Below are 19,501 nucleotides of genomic sequence, written 5' to 3' on the forward strand. Positions count from 1 at the left end.
CCAGGATTTTGACCCAGCGACGACGAAGGGACATCGATATATTTCCAAGTCAGGATGGTGTGTGACTTGGAGGGGAACTTGGAAGTGGTAGAATTCCCAAGCGCCTGCTGCCCTTGTCTTTCTAGGTGGAAGAGGTCGTGGGTTTAGGAGGTGCTGTCGAAGAAGCCTTGGCGAGTTGCTGCAGTGCATCTTATAGATGGTACACACTGCAGCCACGATACGCCGGTGGTGGAGGGAGCGAATGTTTAAGGTGATGGATGGGGTGCCAATCAAGCGGGCTGCTTTGTCCTGGATGGTGTTGAGCTTCTTGAGTGTTGTTGGAGCTGCACTCATCCAGGCAAGTGGAGAGCATTCCATCACACTCCTTACTTGTGCCTTGTAGATGGTGGAAAGGCTTTGGGGAGTCAGGAGGTGAGACACTCGCCACAGAATTACTTGAGTTACCTGCCCAATCATGGACTTTCTAGGATTTTATAACGTGCAAAATGTGTATCAAAGAAATAGCTGCCCTCAGAAATACTTTTAAGTGTTCAATTGGCTTAGCATAAATTCTATACCAACAGGAAAATAACTCTGTCTTACGTGAAAAGTTTTTTGTACAAAATTTGAGAGGAATTTCCCAGATTCTTTTCCCAAATTGGCCAAGGTTTATATCCTCTCCTAGGAGATCACATGGCTTTGGGTGGGGTGCAGAGTGTAGATACTGTGATGCACAAGCTATCACAATTGTGTGGGGCAGGCTGGGTGGACCAGAGGGTCTTCTCCTGTCCGCCATTGTTTGTATGCTAATATAGATGAAATCACAGAACAACTAATGAGATTTTCATCGAACTGCATTAAACAGCAACCGACAGCACACTGCTTGTTGCAGTACACAGACTGAAATCTAACATTCTATCATTCGCACAACATGCCCAGAATTCTCCCGGGAATATTGTCTCCTCTGTTGGCAGCAAAGATGAGATTTATGGGAAAGTCATCCTGTGATTATGGCATTGCATTAATGCACACAGTGCAGTATAACCATGGTTTCAAGTCACTGATTTGAAGACAAGTCCAATTTTGATGAATGTTGGACAACTATCTCAAGGAGTATGAGTTGCAAACAGTGTGAAGTTATTTTTTTTAGACTTGAGAACGAAATTTTAAAAGATCCCAGGTGATTATTTTTAAAAGATAATAACAAGCCAAAACAGGAAAGTCAGCATTTCAAAAGCATTATAAATCCTGAACAACAACAGAAAATGCTGGAAAAACTCAGCAGGCCAAGCAACATCCGTGGAGAGAAATTAGAGTGACGTTTCGGGTCTAACCCTTTTTCAAACTGGAAAGGAAATAAAATAGATCGAAGGCAGGGCTGCGATAGAACAAAAGAAGTAAAAGAAGTAAAAGAGACATTAAGAGGTATTCAAAACCAGACGAGATGGTAATAGGACAGTGGAGACAAAAGACGGCAAGATTAGGTGTGAAGTGTGCTGGCAGGATGGGAGACAGCTGCCGTGTGGGAGAGAGAAAAAAAAGGAACGGGGGGGGAGGGAAGATCCAAAATAAAGGGGTGGAAAAAAAATATAAGTAAAAATGTAATAGGGGCCAAGGTTATGATCTGAAATTGTTGAAAGGCTGCAAAGTGCCTAATCAGAAGATGAGGTGTTGTTCCTCGAGTTTACGTTGAGCTTCCGTGGAACAATGCAAGAGGCCAAGGATGGTGAGGTCCGAGTGGGAATGGAGCGGTGAATTAAAATGACAGGCGACCGGAAGCTCGGGGTCACCCTTACGGACTGAACGGAGGTGTTCCGCAAAGCGGTCACCCAATCTGCGTTTGGTCTCCCAATGTAGAAGAGACCGCATCGTGAGCAGCGAATAGAGTATACTAGATTGCGAGAAGTACAAGTAAATCGCTGTTTCACCTGGAAGGGGTGTTTGGGGCCCTGGACAGTGGGAAGCGGGGAGGTATAGGGGCAGGTGTTACATCTCCTGCGCTTGCACGGGAAGGTGCCAGGGGAAGGGGAAGCGCTGTTGGGGGTGATAGAGGAGTGGACTAGGTTGTCTCGGAGGGAGCGGTCTCTACGGAATGCTGAAAGGGGAGGGGAGGGGAAGATGCGTTTGGTGGTGGGATCACTTTGGAGGTAGCGGAAATGGTGGAGGATGATCCGTTGGATGTGGAGGCTGGTGGGGTGGAAGGTGAGGACAAGGGGAACCCTATCATGGTTCCGGGAGGGAGGGGCAGGGGTGAGCGCAGAAGTGCGGGAGATAGAACGGACACGGTCGAGGGCCGTGTCAACCACGGTAGAGGTTAAATCCTGAACAGTTCTGTGCAGTTCAGTTAGTAGCACTCTCGCCTCTGAGTCAGAAGGTTGTGGATTCAAAACCCACTCCAGAGACTTGAGAACATAATCCAGGCTAACAATCCAGTGCTAGTACTGAGGGAGTGCTGCACTGCCGGAGGTACAGTCTTTTGGATGAGACGTTAAACCGAGGCCCTCTCAGGTTTACACCTACCCAGTGCTCTGCTCTGACCACTGGCAGTTCAACTCTTGGCTGCTTGCTCAGCATCGACTGAAAGCAGGTACACCAATTCCCTCAAACAGGCAGCTGCAACACTAAAGGGCCGCAACAATCAGGGAAGGAAGCAGCCACATTCTGTTGATGACTCCGTACAAATTCAAAACATGGATAAGTGGATGCTGACAGAATACATGGAAAGATAGGAATGTAGAGGTCCCACAGAAGACTGTTGCAGTCCTTCTGGATTGTCCCAAGGTTCAATCACTTCTTTCAACAGAAAACTATTCAGCACCTTCTTGAATTTTCCAACACACTCGATTGATTACGTTAAATAATTTGTTAGAGTTGAGTTTATACATACCCTTTATCACAGAAGGAGGCCATTTGGCTGCTCATGCCTGTGCCGGCTCTTTGAAAGAGCTGTCCAATTAGTCCCACTTCCCTGCTCTTTCCCCATAGCCCAACAGATTTTTCCTTTGCAAGCATTTATCCAGATCCCTTTTGAAAGTTATTATTGAATCTGCTTCCACCACCCTTTCAGGCAGGGCGTTCCAGATCACAACTCGCCATGTCATTGTTTTCCCCTCATGTTGCCTCTGGTTCTTTTGCCAATCATCGTAAATCCATGTCCTCTGGTTACCGACCCTTATGCCACTGGAAACAGTTTCTCCTTATTTACTCTATCAACACCCTTCAAGGTTTTGAATTTATAGATTAAGCTAATGTCTGCTCGGTTTGGTCACCTTGTTGTGGGTGGTGGTTGTGACTCGCTGTGTTTGTTGTGTGTTGAGGGTAAACGGATATTTTTCTTTTTCAGGATCCGACTCATTTGCAGCAAAATTATTTCACACAAGATGTTCGACCACATTGTTCTGGTCATTATCTTCCTGAACTGCATTACTATTGCCATGGAGAGACCGAAGATTGATCCCAAGAGTGCAGTAGGTGTTACTTCTCCAGCTCATTCTTTACAGCCGGTTTGATTTGCATGGTTACAGTGAATGCCTCAGGGTGATTTATGGTGGGTTAGAGGACTGAGAGCTAATTAAACTGTGGGATGCACTGGAATGGGTCTCCCAGTCCTCCGTCAGGAATGCTGCAACATGAATTTTAAAAATTAATGTCAGAGATAACAACAAACCAGAAGTAGTTGATGGTTGAAGACTTTGTGTTGTGCCACTTTTGATCTGGTTTTACCTGGCATTTGAGGAAAGGGTAACTCTATGGGTATGTCTTGTCACTGGTCGGACTTTTTCCAGAGAATCCCTCCTGAACTGCCACTGATAGAAAGAGAGCGAAATAGAGAGAAAGAGTTAAGGTACAGAGATAGAGTCAGACAGACAGACAGAGACACACATACACACACACACAGATGCATGCATGAATGGATAGATAGATAGATAAATAGAGAGATGGATAGATAGAGATAGACAGAGAGATCAACAGAGATAGACATAGACATTGGCAGAGATAGACAGACAGATAGAGTTATATACTGTAAGATAAATAATAGACAAATAAATGGATAGACAGACAGATAGATAAACGTATAAATAAATAGATAGGTGCAGGCAACCCTTTGAACAATTCTGTTCCACCTGTATACTTCAAATAAAATCTCAAAACCACTCACCCAGTGGCCCAGTTGTAGAGGCAGAGTGTGACCGAGTTGTATTCACTAAAAGATCAGCTAGGGTTCCTGCTCCTGATCGTGATTCAGTGAGTCATGCTGGAAAGTGCTGGAATGTTGGAGCACCAACAAGGACAGGATTGGTCAAGGCTATGTTGCCCCCACAATCCAATAGCCTGCCAAATCGCCCTATCCAGGCTCCAATATAAAGGATGACCATTTGGAGGAGGTACCAGAAGGCTGTCGGTTCCCCATGAGACGCAGCAAAACAACACCTATCATTCCGATAGCAAAACAAACCTGAAACATTGACTCTGTTTCTCTCTCCACGGATGTTGCCTGGCCTGCTGAGTTTTTCCAGCGTTTTCTGTTGTTAACACCTACCATTCGCTATTCTGACTCTGTCCTTCTAGTGTCAACTGTCCCTCCCCTTTACCATCGTTGGTACAGCTATCAATCATCATGCACTCTGGAATTCCTTCTTAAACCCCTCAAAAAGCCTCCTCAAAACCATCCTTTTCGCTTGAGCTGGTGCAAGACTAGCTTGGTCGTTCAGTGCCAGATCTGGATGGATCACCTTAAGCATGAATGAACCTTCGTCTTCACAGGCAAATCATTCAACAACTCCAGGATCATCATCCTTCTTAATAACAAACCACGTTCTTCGACCTTGTTCCTTTGCCCCTCAGCCCGCCCCAATTTTCACTTTCAACAGCGGGAAGAGCCCATGGAATTTTTAATCACCCAAGGTAATCAAGATTATCTTCTCAACTGCCTATTCCTCCATATCTTTGAGCCAGTCTCTCCTCCTCTCCTGCCTCAGAATCTTCCTTGTCCTTCCCCTCCTCCCCTGTCTCCACCAAGCCCCTGACCTCTTATCACTCTGTAGCTTCTCCCCGTCACCCTCCTCACCCACCCCTCACCAAGTTAACCTCCTCCATAAAACCTAACTCCTGGTCTCTCAATTTCCTCCCAACCAATGCCTAACTACACAGCTACCTTCCCTGAGCCCAGTGCTAGCTGATATCGTAAAATGTTCCCTTTCCTCAGTCTCCATCCCCCCGCCCTTCAAAATTGATCTCATCACGGTCCTCCTCAAGAAGCCCACCCTCAACCCATCCGTCCTCTCCAGCTACTGCCCTATCTCCAACCTCCCTTTCCTCTCTAAGGTACTCAAATATGTCATTGCAATCAGGCTCTGATTCCCATTAGTCCTTGTCTGAACCCCTTCCATGTGGTTCCACCTTAACCACAGAGTGGTTGTTCTGGTGAAGTCACCAGTGACATCCAGTATGAGCAGTGCATTATCTCCCCTTGTCCACATGATCCTTCCATGACTTTCAATACAATCAACCTCTATTGTCTCCTATGGTAAGTGCTGTGACACCACCCTATGGATTCAGATGAAATAGTTGGTAGGATGGAAAAGGAAGCTGGGAACAGTAAAGACTGAAGCTAATGCATCGTAGTATATAGTTAGCAACTGCAGATTACTTCTTAATGAACTTGCAGCAATGGTGTAAGTCATTATAGTTCTGGCGTGAATGCTGTTGTGTTTTGAGGGCATGAGGACCACTGACAGGTGATATCTGTACTCATAACTATTGCTGCAGAAAAACGGACCTAACGCTGACTTATTTGTTTCTAACCATTGCTTACTCCCCACTCAGCCAACCTCTCATCCTCTGTCACTCTACCGTTTCTTTCTGCAATCACTTCTGCCCTTACCAAGTTAATTTCTTCCATGAAATCATATCATTACACGATTTGTATTAGACATTTAAGCGTAGAAATCACTGTTGGTGATATGAGCGGGCAAATGCTTAACACACTCGTGTGATATTCCTCTATTATGGGTTGTGTGTTAAAATAACAGAGCAAGGGTTAAATGTTCCCCCGTTAACATCACTAGCACTAACTTCTAGGCTGTAATCCTTACAGCGCCACATGTTTACCAGCCTGGTCAGGGCCATCACTCCGTCACTTCCCAGTTTGACATGTGCTTACATACGACATCATTCTTTAAAGTGAGGTGCTGCAAAACTATCCTTTAATAAAGGCCATTGTGAACCAATGGGTACTCAGTACTTTGTAAATTGTTCCCAACTCAAACTGAAGGGTGAGAACAGAAGGAAGAAAAAAGGTAGATTTTAATTTTAGGAAACAGTTGGAATGTTCACATCGAAGAGGAGAAATTTGCAGGGCTTTGGGCAAAGAGCGGGGGAATGGGACTAATTGGTTAGCCCTTTCAAAGAGTCGGCACAGACTCCATGGGCCGAATGGCTTCCTTCTGTGCTGTATGATTGTATGAATAGAAGGAAGTAACCAGGGTTACAATAGTAAAATTAGGGGAGAGAGAGAGAGAGAGATTAGAAGGAAAAAGATGATGACAGGACCAGGACTAACTTCTAAGCTATAATCCCTATAGCGCCACACATATTTGCCAGCCCGGGCCTTGACCAGCTCCTGAAACCACCAATTGGGGCACTCTTTGCGCAGAGTCACTTCCCAGTTTGACGCATGTTTACATTCTTAAAACCAAGAGCAACAAGTAAGAAGTTTACATTTTTAAATACTTAGAAAATGTTGGTTTTTGAGGTTTTTGTAGTTTAGCGTTATAGTAATGAATCTCCTGCTAACATTTAGTAATGTTAGTGAGTCTCAGCTTCACAGTGTGTGTGTGCGTGTGTGTGTGCGTGCGTGTGAACAGCTAAGTGCCAACTGAGAAAAGGAGACAGGCAGATGCTGGCTGCCAACGGGTTAAAGCAAAGCCAGTTCATTGTGCCGCGATTTGACAGCCATATGCAGTTGTTTAAGTTTCCAAGCCCAATGTTTGTAACAGATTAACAGCGTCTATTATACAACAATCCTGAAACTTCTGTGCAGGTTACAGCCCTGTATTTACAGTTTGACTGAATCACTACTAGATACTTATTACAGCGATTAAAAGATCACGCTGATTGAAGACGTGCTACTTATTTATAGCAACGATACTGGAGTGTTGTTAAACACATGGTCGTGTTTTATTGCTGGGCTATTACCGTTTTGTTAAACATCAATTACTGGTCTCTGGCAAACGCTTAAATGAAGTGAGGCCAGAAAAAGAACTGTCCTGTGGAAAGAGAGGGAAAGAAATAGTTCTACTATCAGAAAGGATGCGGAGAGCAGACCACACTAGGCTGACACTACACGACACCCTGCCGAAGTACTTTATAGTCACTGCCAGTGCTGTAATATAAACAAAGCTCTGAGTGTCAGCCGTGTCTCAGTTGGTAGCACCCCACGCCTCTGAGTCATGAAGGTTGTGGGTTCAAGTCCCACTCTAGGGACTTGAGCACAAAAATCCAGGCTGACACTCCACCGCTAAACTGTCGGAGGTGTCATCTTTCGGGTGAGACATTAAACCGAGGCCCACGCCTGCTCTCTCGGGTGGACGCAAAAGATCCTATAGTGCTATTTTGAAGAAGAGCAGGGAGTTCGCCCCAGTGTTCTGGCCAATATTTATCCCTCAACCAACATCACTAAAATAGATTATCTGGTCATTATCACATTGCTGTTTGTGGGAGATTGCTGTCTGTGGGAGCTTGCTGTGCGCAATTGGCTGCCACGTTTCCTACATTACAACAGTGACTACACTTCAAAAAGTACTTACAGGAAACTCTTTGATATCCGGCACCGACGGGACCAGCGTGTTGCCGGTTGATTAAAACTCCCAGATGACGGAGAGGGTTATCTACCGAGGCTATTTTTAACAAACAAAAATTAAAAAATCAAGAAATGTGCAGTGTACAGTAATTGGACTTCCGACAGCGGCAAGAAGCCGAGTAGTGGCAGTTTGGAGAACTACCCCCATTGACTAACTCGGCCACCGCGGGAGACTCGGACTCGGCAACATTTCCGGTTATTGAGGTGTTGTTTTCGGAGTATGAATTTTGCTGGTTAATAAAGAATTCTGGATATTTAGGTGCCATTTAAACGAGAGTTTCCTGTAATTGGCTGTAAAGCACTTCGGGGCATCTGGTGGTCGTGAAAGGCGCTATATAAATGCAAGTCTTTCTTTTTTCAGTAACTCTGGGGCCAGTGCTGTAATATGACCAAGGCTCTGTGAGTAACTCTGGATCCAGTGCTGTAATATAAACAAGGCTCTGTGAGTAACTCTGGAAATAGTGCTGTAATATAAAGAAGGCTCTGTGAGTAACTCTTGATCCAGTGCTGTAAAGTTGCAAGCACAACACTTTTATTGTCACTGCCGTGAATCTGTCCCAAATGTAAATGGGTCAAAGTGAGAGCAATAGCAGTCCCATCATATTGCAGAAACACTCCCAGTAGAAAGAGCTTACAGCATAAAAAAGGTATTAGGCAGAATTACGACATCACTCCACAGTATGAATGGGGTTTTAGATGGGCCTGCAATATGGCTCTATGTTATAAACAAGGCTTGAGACACACTGCGCTATCGATCCACAGTATAAATGAGGAATCGGACAGATTGCGCTTCTGCTGCACAGTATAAATGGGATACAGGAAACTCTTTTTTATCCGGCACTGACGGGACCGGCGTGGTGCCGGTTGATCAATAAGTCCGGATTACAGAGAGGTATACTTACCAAGGTACAAGAGCCCCGTACACGGCCACAGGTGCAGGAGCCCCGGTTACACGGCACTTGTGCAGGAGTCCTGGTTACACGGCCACAGAGCCAGGAGTCCCTGTTGCACGGCCACAGGTGCAGGAACCCCGGTTACACGGCCACAGATCCAGGAACCCCGATTACACGGCCACTAATATATAGTAAAACTTACCTGAACCTACTCCTGAATTTTGCCGGTTAAGAGAGTTTCCTGAACAAGCCTGCAATATTGCTCCATAGCACATACCTGCAGTACAAGACAGTCCCGCGAATATTGCCCTGCAGTTTAATCATTCGGGTATTAGACAGTCTTTCAATACCACTCCGCAGTGTAAACTATACATTAAACAGGTCTCCGCTCCTCATGACCACATGATTAGCAGAGTACTGCCCGGATCTGCAGTACGTCGTATCTGATGAGATCCCAGGTCTTATTAAAAATGCCTTGCCTTTTTCCGAGTATGGAATCCCTGGCATTCCAAGGTAAACTCTCCATCATTTCTTTTGACCTGCAATTGAAGCCTTGGTATTTTCACGCTTGCCAGCACAAGTTTATAAGTGGTTTAAAAAAAAATGCCTGTGGGATGCTAAAACCTACATGTTGCATCTGTACTTACTGTTTCACATTTCTTTGGTGCAGTCAACATTCTCTGATCTCTGGCCCACTGCAAATAAAGAACATGTGAAAAAGCCTGAAGTTTAACTAAACATTCTGATGGCTTTTTAATTTGGTATTTGCGTGTGAAAGACACTCACAGAGCAGATATTGATGAGGACAATCGAGGTTCTCCTGCCACTGAAAGGGGTGAACCTACAGCTCTCATTTCTTTCTTTGACTTGAATCACTTCTCTTTCAACTCCTGGTGGAAGGGTCGATAACCAGAGGACACAGATTTACGATAATTGGCAAAAGAACCAGAGGGGAGCTTAGGAGAATTTTTTTCACGCAGCGAGTTATCACGATCTGTAATGCACTGCCTGAAAGGGCGGTGGAAGCAGATTCAATAATAACTTGTGAAAGGGAATTGGACATATAGTTGAAAAGGAAAAAAAATGCTGAGCTACAGGGAAAGGGCGGGGGAGTGGGATAATTGGATAGCTCTTTCAAAAAGCCAGCACCGGCACGATGGGCCGAATGGTCTCTGTCTGTGGCTCTTCCCTTCTCTCTCTATTCTCCCTTTCTCTGTTCTCTCTTACTCTCCTCTCCCATCTCTCAAGCAGAGATTGGATTTGTGATTTCAATTGTTCGGCTGATTTGATGCCGTGAGAATTCTTTTCTGAGCACTTTATGTGACTGAATTCAAAAGCAGATAAAAATCATTTTCTGAGGAGGTGTGTTTGTGTGTGTTTGTTAAGATGTAGTATATTATCCAGATGCAGAGTAAAGCTCCCTCTGCATAACCTCAATCTCACCAGTACTGGTGTGAATTGTCCATTTCCCATATCAGCTAACCTAGTGGCCTCACTGACTGTGATTGTAAATTTAGTGCAAATCCCACAGAGTTTTATGGTACAGGTTGGTACCCACTAGAAACGGCTTTTAAGACTGCCCTGGGCTAATTTCACATTAGATCCTTGCAGCCGGGAGACAAAGAACCTTTCATTGCTTTCGGCTGGATGTGAACCAGAAGTAAGAGGACAGCTAATCCATTCATCACTCTGACCCCCAACTTAAATTCAAGTCAACTTATTTTCCTCATGAAAGCACCATGTAATAAATATGAGTGTTGATGGGACTTTGATAACAGAGAGGACTGGGAGTTTAACCAAAGGGCAACAGGCTAAGAATTGAATTCAAAATACACCTCCTAAAAACATGACCTTCAATCCTTTGATCATCTTTGGTTTCTGTTTTAAGCTGGACGTGACTTTTTGAAATGTTTTGATTTGACTTAATAGTTATTATAACCTATGATATCTTCACCAAATGTTTGTAATCAATTTAAATTTAAAGGATTCAAACATATCAATACAAGCCAATCCCAGGATTCCCCTCGTTTCCATAAAAATTTGGGGATTAAAACAGACTCGGGGGGGAATTGTGCGGGCGCGATCGGTGGGAAAATGATTTTTTCTGACAGCGGGTTGGGACCCCGCTGTCAACCTGCCGCCACGCGCCTTTCCTAAATGTCGGGTCTGTCAGCGCTGAGCAGATCCGACACGCAGCGGCGGGGGAGGTAATCAGGTCATTATGACCTTGTTAACAGAGCATTAAGAATTATTTGCAGGTAACCTTCAGAGTTTACCAGGTCGCCCACAGGGTCTGCGCTGCTCGGGGATCACGTCAGGAAAGCAGGGCAGGAGTTGCATGGCCATGGAATCATCTCATTACTTGACAGCTGCAAATGTGCTATCTCACAGCTGTTCACTTTCCAAGCTCAGAAGCTGTTGCTTACTGCATTTGGAAGAATGATTGAGCTTTATGCAGGTTGCAAGTGTTTGGAGCAAACACTCTATCCAGTGTCATCTCATTGGAACAACCTCTCTCACCATTGACAGATCGCTTCTGTCATCTCAAGTTCACCTGTCATCTATTACATCAGAATGGGAACGGTTTATACTATCTCACCTTGGTCCTCAGAATCCCACCACAATCAGCCACAACACCAACAGCACCAGGCACACCAGCAGCACCAACAACAACACCAACCTTCTCCGCAATCAACTGATGCTGCACAGGACACAGGGCATCAGCACCCGACCACATTGCTGCCTGGGATGCCAGCGATGGCCTCACCATGGCCAGATTTACTTCACTTGACGCTGTGCACCCTGGCTGCCACATGATGCGCCAGGTTGGCAGCACCCCACACCAACACCATAAAGCATCCCTACAATGCCCAAGCCATTCCTTTCACACTCCACCATTGCGGGGGGAACCGTTATGACTCACCATTCACTGCAACTCACTAAGCCACTTCTAAAGGTTCACACAATACTGTCCAAGATCGCAAAGTATTGAAAATAAAGATTTCAATGTTTGACAGCACATTAACAGAAACTTTACATGAACATTGGCAAAAACGCACAAGTGCCTACCCTTGTATGATGTTAGTTGGTATGATTGCACTAGGATGAGGGCGAGTGTGTGGAGTGGCTAGTGAGATGGGGAAGTGATAATGTAGATAGAGAGGGATGGGTGGAGGTGCAAGGTAAGTTGGTGTGAGTAAGGATGTGCAGGAGTAGGGTAGGAAAGGCAGAGTGATGGGGATGTGATGAATGGTACAGCAGGATGAGGTTGAGTGTGGCTTTGCAGTAACGTTTCGTGATCTACTGAGATCATTAAAAGGTTTGCGCCACTGCAGCCTGGTACTCCTTACGACATCCCTGCTTTTGCCCTCCTGTGCAATGTGCAACCAGGCTGTGTTGATCTCCTGGGGAGGTCTCTTCCGCCTATTGGAAGGGAAGAGAACCTCCCTGTGTGCTGTGACTCCCTCCATAAGCATATGGAGGGAGTCATGGGAGAGCCTGGGTGCAGCCGTGCACCTCTGGTCAGAGTTTGCACCACCTCAATGCTGTAGAACACTGACAGCACAAATGTCAAAATTAATTTGCGCATGGTCCCTTTAAGGAAACTGGCTGATGACGCGTCATCGAATGATGTCATCAGACCTGCTTCCTTCAATTGCCTGGCAAACGCGCTGGGTGGGCTTAACAAGCCCGATCAGGGGAAAATCATTTTGGACAGCGGGCTGGAGCCAACAGCGGTGTTGGGACCTGCCACCGACCTCGCCCACCACGGACCCGCCGGGGTTGGTGAAATCCAGCCCAGAGAAACAGTACTTAATTCTGGATCAGTTAACACCTTTAACCAAGGCGGGTAGATGGAGTTAAGGTACAGGTCAGCCACAGGCTCGAGTGACTGAACGGTCTACTCCTGTTCCTGTGTTCCTATTTGATTCACATGGGGATGAGGAAGAGACTATTGCAAGCCAGGGTGGCAGGGCCTAGTTCGTGACTGAGGTCATCGCTCACAGACCCGCGGGACCCGCCTCAATCGGCCGCTCAGTGTAATAGGTCAGATCATCCTTGTTCTCTCAGGAGCACTGAGCCGATGGCTGGAGGCCTCGCTGTGCCCAGTAACTGACTATTGCTCAGTAATTAGCCCCCGGGCCCGCCCAGCGGCCCGGATCAACCACCCACCCCCTGCCCGGAGCCTCCCCAGCGGCAGTAACGCAGCCCCCTCCCCCGTAGATTGTGAAATTAGCTTTTCTCTGGAGGAGTTGGCCAGATCCAGTCATGGCCCCTGACGCCGCCCCACCCCGCTGTAATGTGCCACGGTGGGAGTTTGGTGAACGGCAGGCCGTGGCCTGGTTACTTAGTGAAACGAATCGGTTGCTGCACGGCCCCGAGTGCGGCTGTGGGACAGCGCCGGCAGCTTGCCGGTATTATTCTAATGAGGCCCGAACCTCAGGAAAAGCCTCCGCCTCTTTTGTGGGCACCGCATGGATGTGAGAATTTAGGAAAAGATCTCGAGGTTTCGGTGTTCTATCGCAAGATCATGATGTAAGGCTGCATTTCACTCAGAAATCGCGTCTCGCGATAGAATCGCGAGAGTTGGCTTGTCTGGCTCAGTGAATGCGGCTGATTCGGCCCAGTGTCACACCAATCCATCAGCAAACCACTTTGAGAGGCCTTGAAGGAATGACTGCCAAAGCTCACACCCTATGATTCAGTATGCTATCCCCTTTAATACGGCCTAATGTAGAACATGCAGGCAGGGTAAGGAAAAGTGATTGGCCTCGTGTTTCATTGACTTCCCGCCAGCTTATAGTTCGACAGCAGCATTTCCCTGGAAATTCCTCTAATACTTCCCTTGGCGTTTTGAGGGGAATTCTCCACGGTCTGCACGCAAGCCTCTGATAGTTTGCCAGACCGCTGAACTCTGTAAGGCCCGTACACAGCACACTGGACCAGGAAGCCAAGTGGTAATTGCTTGCAGCTGAAGGTTTTCTCATGCAAGCAAAGCTTCAATCAAACTGTTCAATCTGCTCCTCCTCCTATTAAAGGATGAGGATCCTGGTTTATAAATTCGAGAGGAATCTGTTGCACAGGATATTTCTCCCCCCACCACCAGTTTTCTCTCTCCCGCTCTGAAGGAGATTTTTGTCTGGTTACACTCCAGTGAAAAAAAGAAAGACTTGCATTTCTATAGCACCTTTCACGGCCTCAGGACGTCCCAAAGTGCTTTACGGCCAATTAATTACTTTTTTTTTGAAGTGGAGTCACTGTTGTGATGTAAGAAATGCAGCAGCCAATTTGCGCACAGTGAGGTCCCACAAATAGCAATGTGCTAATGACCCGATTAACTTTTCTTTTAGGTGTTGCTTGAGGGATAAAAATTGGCCAGTGTAAGGGGAGAACTCCCCTGCTCTTCTCCAAAATTGTGCCTGTGATGAAATATATTCCATTCATCACTGCCTGTGACTGTGGTCGGTTTCAGTGTCATTTCCCTTCCCCCAGTCCTCATTGTATTATGTATTGGAATGTGCTGGAATGTGCTGTGTGTAGGGCTCCGCCCATACCTGGCCCCTTTTGTAAGCTGGCTCAGTCTGGCCTCAGCCTCCAGAAGGAAGACATCTCTCACTTTTACGTGTTACTTTCTAAGTTAATAAAAGCCTTGTTTTGTTTCGCTAACATCGAGTCTCGGAACTTATTGAGGCACATCAATGCCGTGGGATCTTATGCATCCACCTGAGAGGGCAGACGGGGCCTCGGTTTAACGTCTCATCGGAAAGACGACACCTCCGATAGAGCAGCACTCCCTCAGCACTGCACTGGAGTGTCAGCCTAGCATGGGAACGGTAGCATAGTGGCAATGTCACTGGGCTAGTAATCCAGAGGCCTGGACTAATAATCTAGAGACGTGAGTTCAAATCCTACCATGGCAGCTGGGAATTTAAATTCAGTTAATTAAATAAATCTGGAATAAAAAGCTAGTATCAGTAATGGTGACCATGAAACTATCGGATTGTCGTAAAAACCCAGCTGGAAGTAAATCTGCCGTCCTTATCTGGTCTAGCCTACAGACTCTTAACTGCCCTCTGAAATAGCCTAGTAAGCCACTCAGTTGTAACAAATCGCTATGAAACAAAATATATAACTCTATCAATGTTGTCAAGGGGAGACTGGATAGGCACTTGAGGGAAATAAACTTGCAGAGCTATGGGGATAGAGTGGGGGAATAGGACTGACTAGATTGCACTACAAAGAGCTGGCACAGACTCAATGTGCTTGAGTCTCTGAAGTGGAAGCAGCTTGAACTTCTGACCCAGAGGTGAGAGTGCTACCTGCTGAACCATGGCTGACATTTGGAATGTTTTCCTGCATTAAAGGTGCTATATAAATGCAAGTTGTTATTGTTGAAGGCATTGCATGCTGCTTGCATTTGGCCCATAGCTGCTGGTAACATCCAGTCTCTTGCCCAAGTGACCATTCTCCACATACGTACCTAGGCAGGATAGTCCACAGGAGTAACACCAATTCCATGCCCTCCCCTATTATTTCCAGAATTTCATGCTAAAAATGTGAGGTTCGGGGAGGACGTAGAATATGGCAGCCCAAATATGGGTGAGCGTGTGCCAAGGAAGCACAGCATCCAACACATTTCTCATTATGGTGTCCTGGGTTGTTTAAGAATCGCAGGGCGATCAGCAACATAACTTAGGGCCAGACCGGGGCGCAATTTAAAACAAAAACATGCATATTCGACCAGCCCAGGAAACCGCAGCTGGGGCCTAAGGCCTCCTAAGTCATTTTCAACCTTTCCCCGGCAACCACCTGCGGGCTCCCCATTGGAGCTGCGTCTCGATGTCCTGATCGACCCCCCCTCCTGGTTAGCCTAAAGACCCTCTCTCGGTCACCCCCACCTCTCCCTCCCGATCACTTCCCCTCCCCACTCCCCCTTTTAAGACCAACCTGCATATCACTGCCGCTGTCACAGTCCAAAAATCCTGGGGTCTTTCCCCGGCGAGCTGCCTGGGACCCTGAGGCAGTGAGGTAACAGGATTTAGGAAGGGAACGCAAGAGTGGGAGTGTGTGAAGCTGTGAGCTGTGCCACCATTGTTGGAGTGACAGGAGGGAGGGGATACACGGTAGTCAGTAGAGCGGAGGTTGCGAGCTAGGACACAGAGGTGGAGAGGTAAGATGGAGCCAGGCCCTATTAGGGATTTGTAAACACGGTGGAGGATTTTGAACTCAATGCGCTGGGGTGCAAGGAGCCCAGTAGAGTTTGGTGAGGACATGGGTAACAGGTGAGCATAGTATAGGGTAGGATGCGGCTGGTAGAGTTTTTGGTGAGTTGGGGTTTGTGTAAGGGTGAAGCTCGGTGACGAGAGTGTTGGAGAAGCCACACTTGGAGTTGATTATTTTTTTCATTCATTCACGGCATTTACTGCCCATCCTTAGTTGCCCTTGAGAAGGTGGTGGTGAGCCGCTGCCTTGAACTGCTGCAGTCCGTGTGGTGAAGGTACTCCCACAGTGCTGTTGGTAGCAGTATCCAGGATTTTGACCCAGCGACGATGAAGGATCGGCGATATATTTCCAAGTCAGGATGATGTGTGACTTGGAGGGGAACATGGAGGTGGTGGTGTTCCCATGCGCCTGCCGCCCTCGTCCTTGTAGGTGGCAAGAGGTCGCGGGTTTGGGAGGTGCTGCCGAAGAAGTCTTGGTGAGTTGCTGCAGTGCATCTTGTAGATGGTACACGTGGATCAGGCTTTCAATGGGAGTGAAGTAGGGTAGAGGTGAGCGATATTACGGAGCTGGTGGAAGTAACACTCTCACCGAGGGATCTGAGGTGGTGCTTGAAGCTCAGCTCAGTATCGAACAGGACACCAGGGTTATAAACTGGTGCATGCGCCAACTGCACCAACGAAGGACTTGCACTGGACGCCATCAAAATACGTCTGAACCATGAAGGATGAATGTGCTGCATAAGTTTAATTTCAGCTTATTACTTCAGTCCAGCCCGTATCCTGAAGGATCATCTTCAGAAGCTCCTATCGTCAACACGCTCCATCAAATCCTGCTAGTTTCTGCCCTCTTTTAAAGCTTCCATAAGCTGTTCTTCTACATTATATTTATCCTTCACGAGAGAAATGCTTATTGAGTCAGCTGGAAAAAAATTTTTTTTTTTCCTTTTTAAAATTGCCACAGTGGCAGGAAAGCGACAGTAATCACCGAGTGAAGCTGGCATTGAAATAAGTAAAGTTGGCATGTGTTGGGGTAGCCTTTGAGTCATGGATTTGCAGGCTGAGTATTTTGCAGCGTCCTGTTGTTATTATTGAACTGACAGCCCGTCGCAAGGAGCTGCTTATTTTGTCACCGTAATGATAATTCTCTCATGGTGGGGGGGAGGGGGGTATTCGGGACCAACGCTCCCGCTAAGCTGCGTGGCTTCGCGGCGGTCTGGAGGTCCCGCGCAGGCCGCTCACCAGCTTTTACAGGGAAGAAACAGCGCACGTGCGAAAATTTGAATATGCCGCGCATGAGAGAAAAAATGAGGGGGCACATTGTTTGGGGCCACCGTAAAAAAGCAGGTGACGCACGTGACTGATTGACTGTCAGGTGCGTGAGCCAAGCTCCTGGCCGGGGAAATTTGGAACCAGGAATCTCTCATCAAATCTCTCCCCCCAAATTGCAGAAAAGTAGTTCATTATCAGTTTGTGCTCTAAATAATGGTTAGAATTGTAGACTAGAAATTTCTGTTTACCATGTCACACTGTTAATGCATTCCTCTGTCTGCTATTTTATTGCAAGCGTTAACCTGGTCATTTTAAATAGGTTAACACAAAAGAATATCGTATCAACAAGCCAAGCAATTTTTCGCACTCGTACCCAGTTGTCTATTAGAAGTTGTAGAGTACCCTTGAGCATTGCTTTTTTATGTACACACAAAATTGACAGGCAGGAAAAGACCAACTGGTCCATCAAGCTTGCCCCACACCATGATGGCCGGAGCATGATGACTAAACACTTCCCTCCCCATTCCTCCCTTCCCCAATGCGCCTCCCCCAGCCCCCACCCCACAGCCATGTAATCTCCTGGGAGAGGCAAAATAAAGAGAAAAAACCCAGGGCCAATTAGGGAAAAAGTAATCTGGAAAACTCCTCTCCGACCCCCTCAGACGATCAAAACCAGTCCAGGAGATCACATGAACCGAGTGTTATAAATGTCTTGTTTTGCACACTTTGTACAAAAATAATAAATTGCAGGACAACGGAGTATTATAGTTTAAACTCTTTTATGAAGCATCAGGTCTGTGATTTCAATCATACAGCACAGTGTGGACAAGATGGAGTTAGGACCTTGGGTCTTCCAAAACAATAGCAGCCCTTACAGATGCCTGCAGGCCAATGACAACTCAGCATGTGGTCACATGTGAATATAATAGGTATTCCTTACAGATGCCTGTGGGCCAATGACAATTCAATGTGCAAATGTTACGATAAAGACACGTACCTTCTACATGATGCGATCTCTGCTCCAATCAAGAAGAGGTCCAGCTCCCTATTGAAGGCAGGCAGAGAATCAGCACTAACCACATTTAAGTATTTTTTTTAATAATACATATTTACATTGTTTTTTTTTTCCCAGAACATTCCAGTTGGGGTCTCACTGTTGCAGTTTGCATGTTGCATGATAGCAGCTTTGTTCTCTGGGATCTGCGGCCCATTGCGGGAAGGCAGGTGTTCTACAATATTATGATGCTTGACCGCGGTTTTAGTAAAGACAGAGTTTTACTGCAAGTCACTCCTGTATGTGTCAGCCGGTGGCTCTGTGGGCTGCACTCTCGCCTCTGAGTCAGAAGGTTGTGGGTTCAAAGTCCCCACTCCAGGCTGACACTCCAGTGCAGTGCTGAGGGGGTGCCGCACTGTCGGAGGTGTCAGATAAAACACATCTCAGGTGGATGTAAAGGAATCAGTCTTTTTGAAGAAGAGCAGTGGAGTTCTCCCCAGTGTCCTGGCCAATATTTATCCCTAAACCAACACCCTGTGCTGGCTTTTCCTACATTAGAACAGTGACCAGACTTCAAAATTAATTCTATGGCTGTAAAGCGCTTTGGAATGTCCGGAGGTCGTGAAAGGCGCTGCATGAATGCAAGTCTTTTTTTTGTTATCTATGGCATCCATTATGGAGCTGAGCACACTAATGGGTCCAGTCATTTGCATAATCTATCGGCATCATCTGAACTCTGATGTGTGCTACTTCCTTGAAACATACTCCAGTTTGTGCTGTCCTCAGGCCGATGTGCTGATGGTCATTCCATTTTTTTTTGCTGTTTTTCCTTTAATTCGGCAGACAGGGAGAAGAATCCTGTGAATAAATCACATGATTCGGACCGCAGCATATTGACTTTTATTTCACTGCCTGATACGGGGACCACCGTTCCTGGATTGTACTATTTTTCAGTAAATCTCGCTCCTCATCAGCTGGCCCAATTATTACTGTGGTTTACTATCAAAATCTTGTGTGAAACACCCTGGAATTTTAACCCAAAAAAGCAGGCAGATTAGGGTCGGAAGTGTTCAAAGTTTGAATCCCGACCAGAACCCGCCTCCAACCTGCCCACTTCCGGTTTTAACGGAGGCAGGATGGGGTGGGGGGGTCTTCCCAGTTCCAAGCAGCAGGTCTTCAATTTAAATATTATAATGAAGCTGGCGTGCCTCAGATTTAACCTCAATTTTAAATTGAACTCTTGCAGGCCTCGTGAAACCCGCCAGCTAAAGTAAGGCGTAAG

General features: G+C 46.5%; 1 protein-coding gene across 1 annotated transcript in view; it reads left to right on the forward strand.

The window, feature by feature from the left end:
• Window positions 1–19,501, forward strand: part of cacna1g (calcium channel, voltage-dependent, T type, alpha 1G subunit) — a 372,735-nt gene that overhangs the window by 213,099 nt on the left and 140,135 nt on the right. The window contains exon 19 of the mRNA XM_085963330.1: window positions 3,323–3,446. Within this exon, the coding sequence (XP_085819456.1) occupies window positions 3,323–3,446 (124 nt within the window). The remainder of the gene's footprint in view (window positions 1–3,322; window positions 3,447–19,501) is intronic.

The sequence above is a fragment of the Somniosus microcephalus genome, chromosome 21 (genome assembly GCF_052327205.1).
Source record: "Somniosus microcephalus isolate GS21.2 chromosome 21, FLI_Smic_1.0, whole genome shotgun sequence".
Classification (NCBI taxonomy): Eukaryota; Metazoa; Chordata; class Chondrichthyes; order Squaliformes; family Somniosidae; genus Somniosus; species Somniosus microcephalus.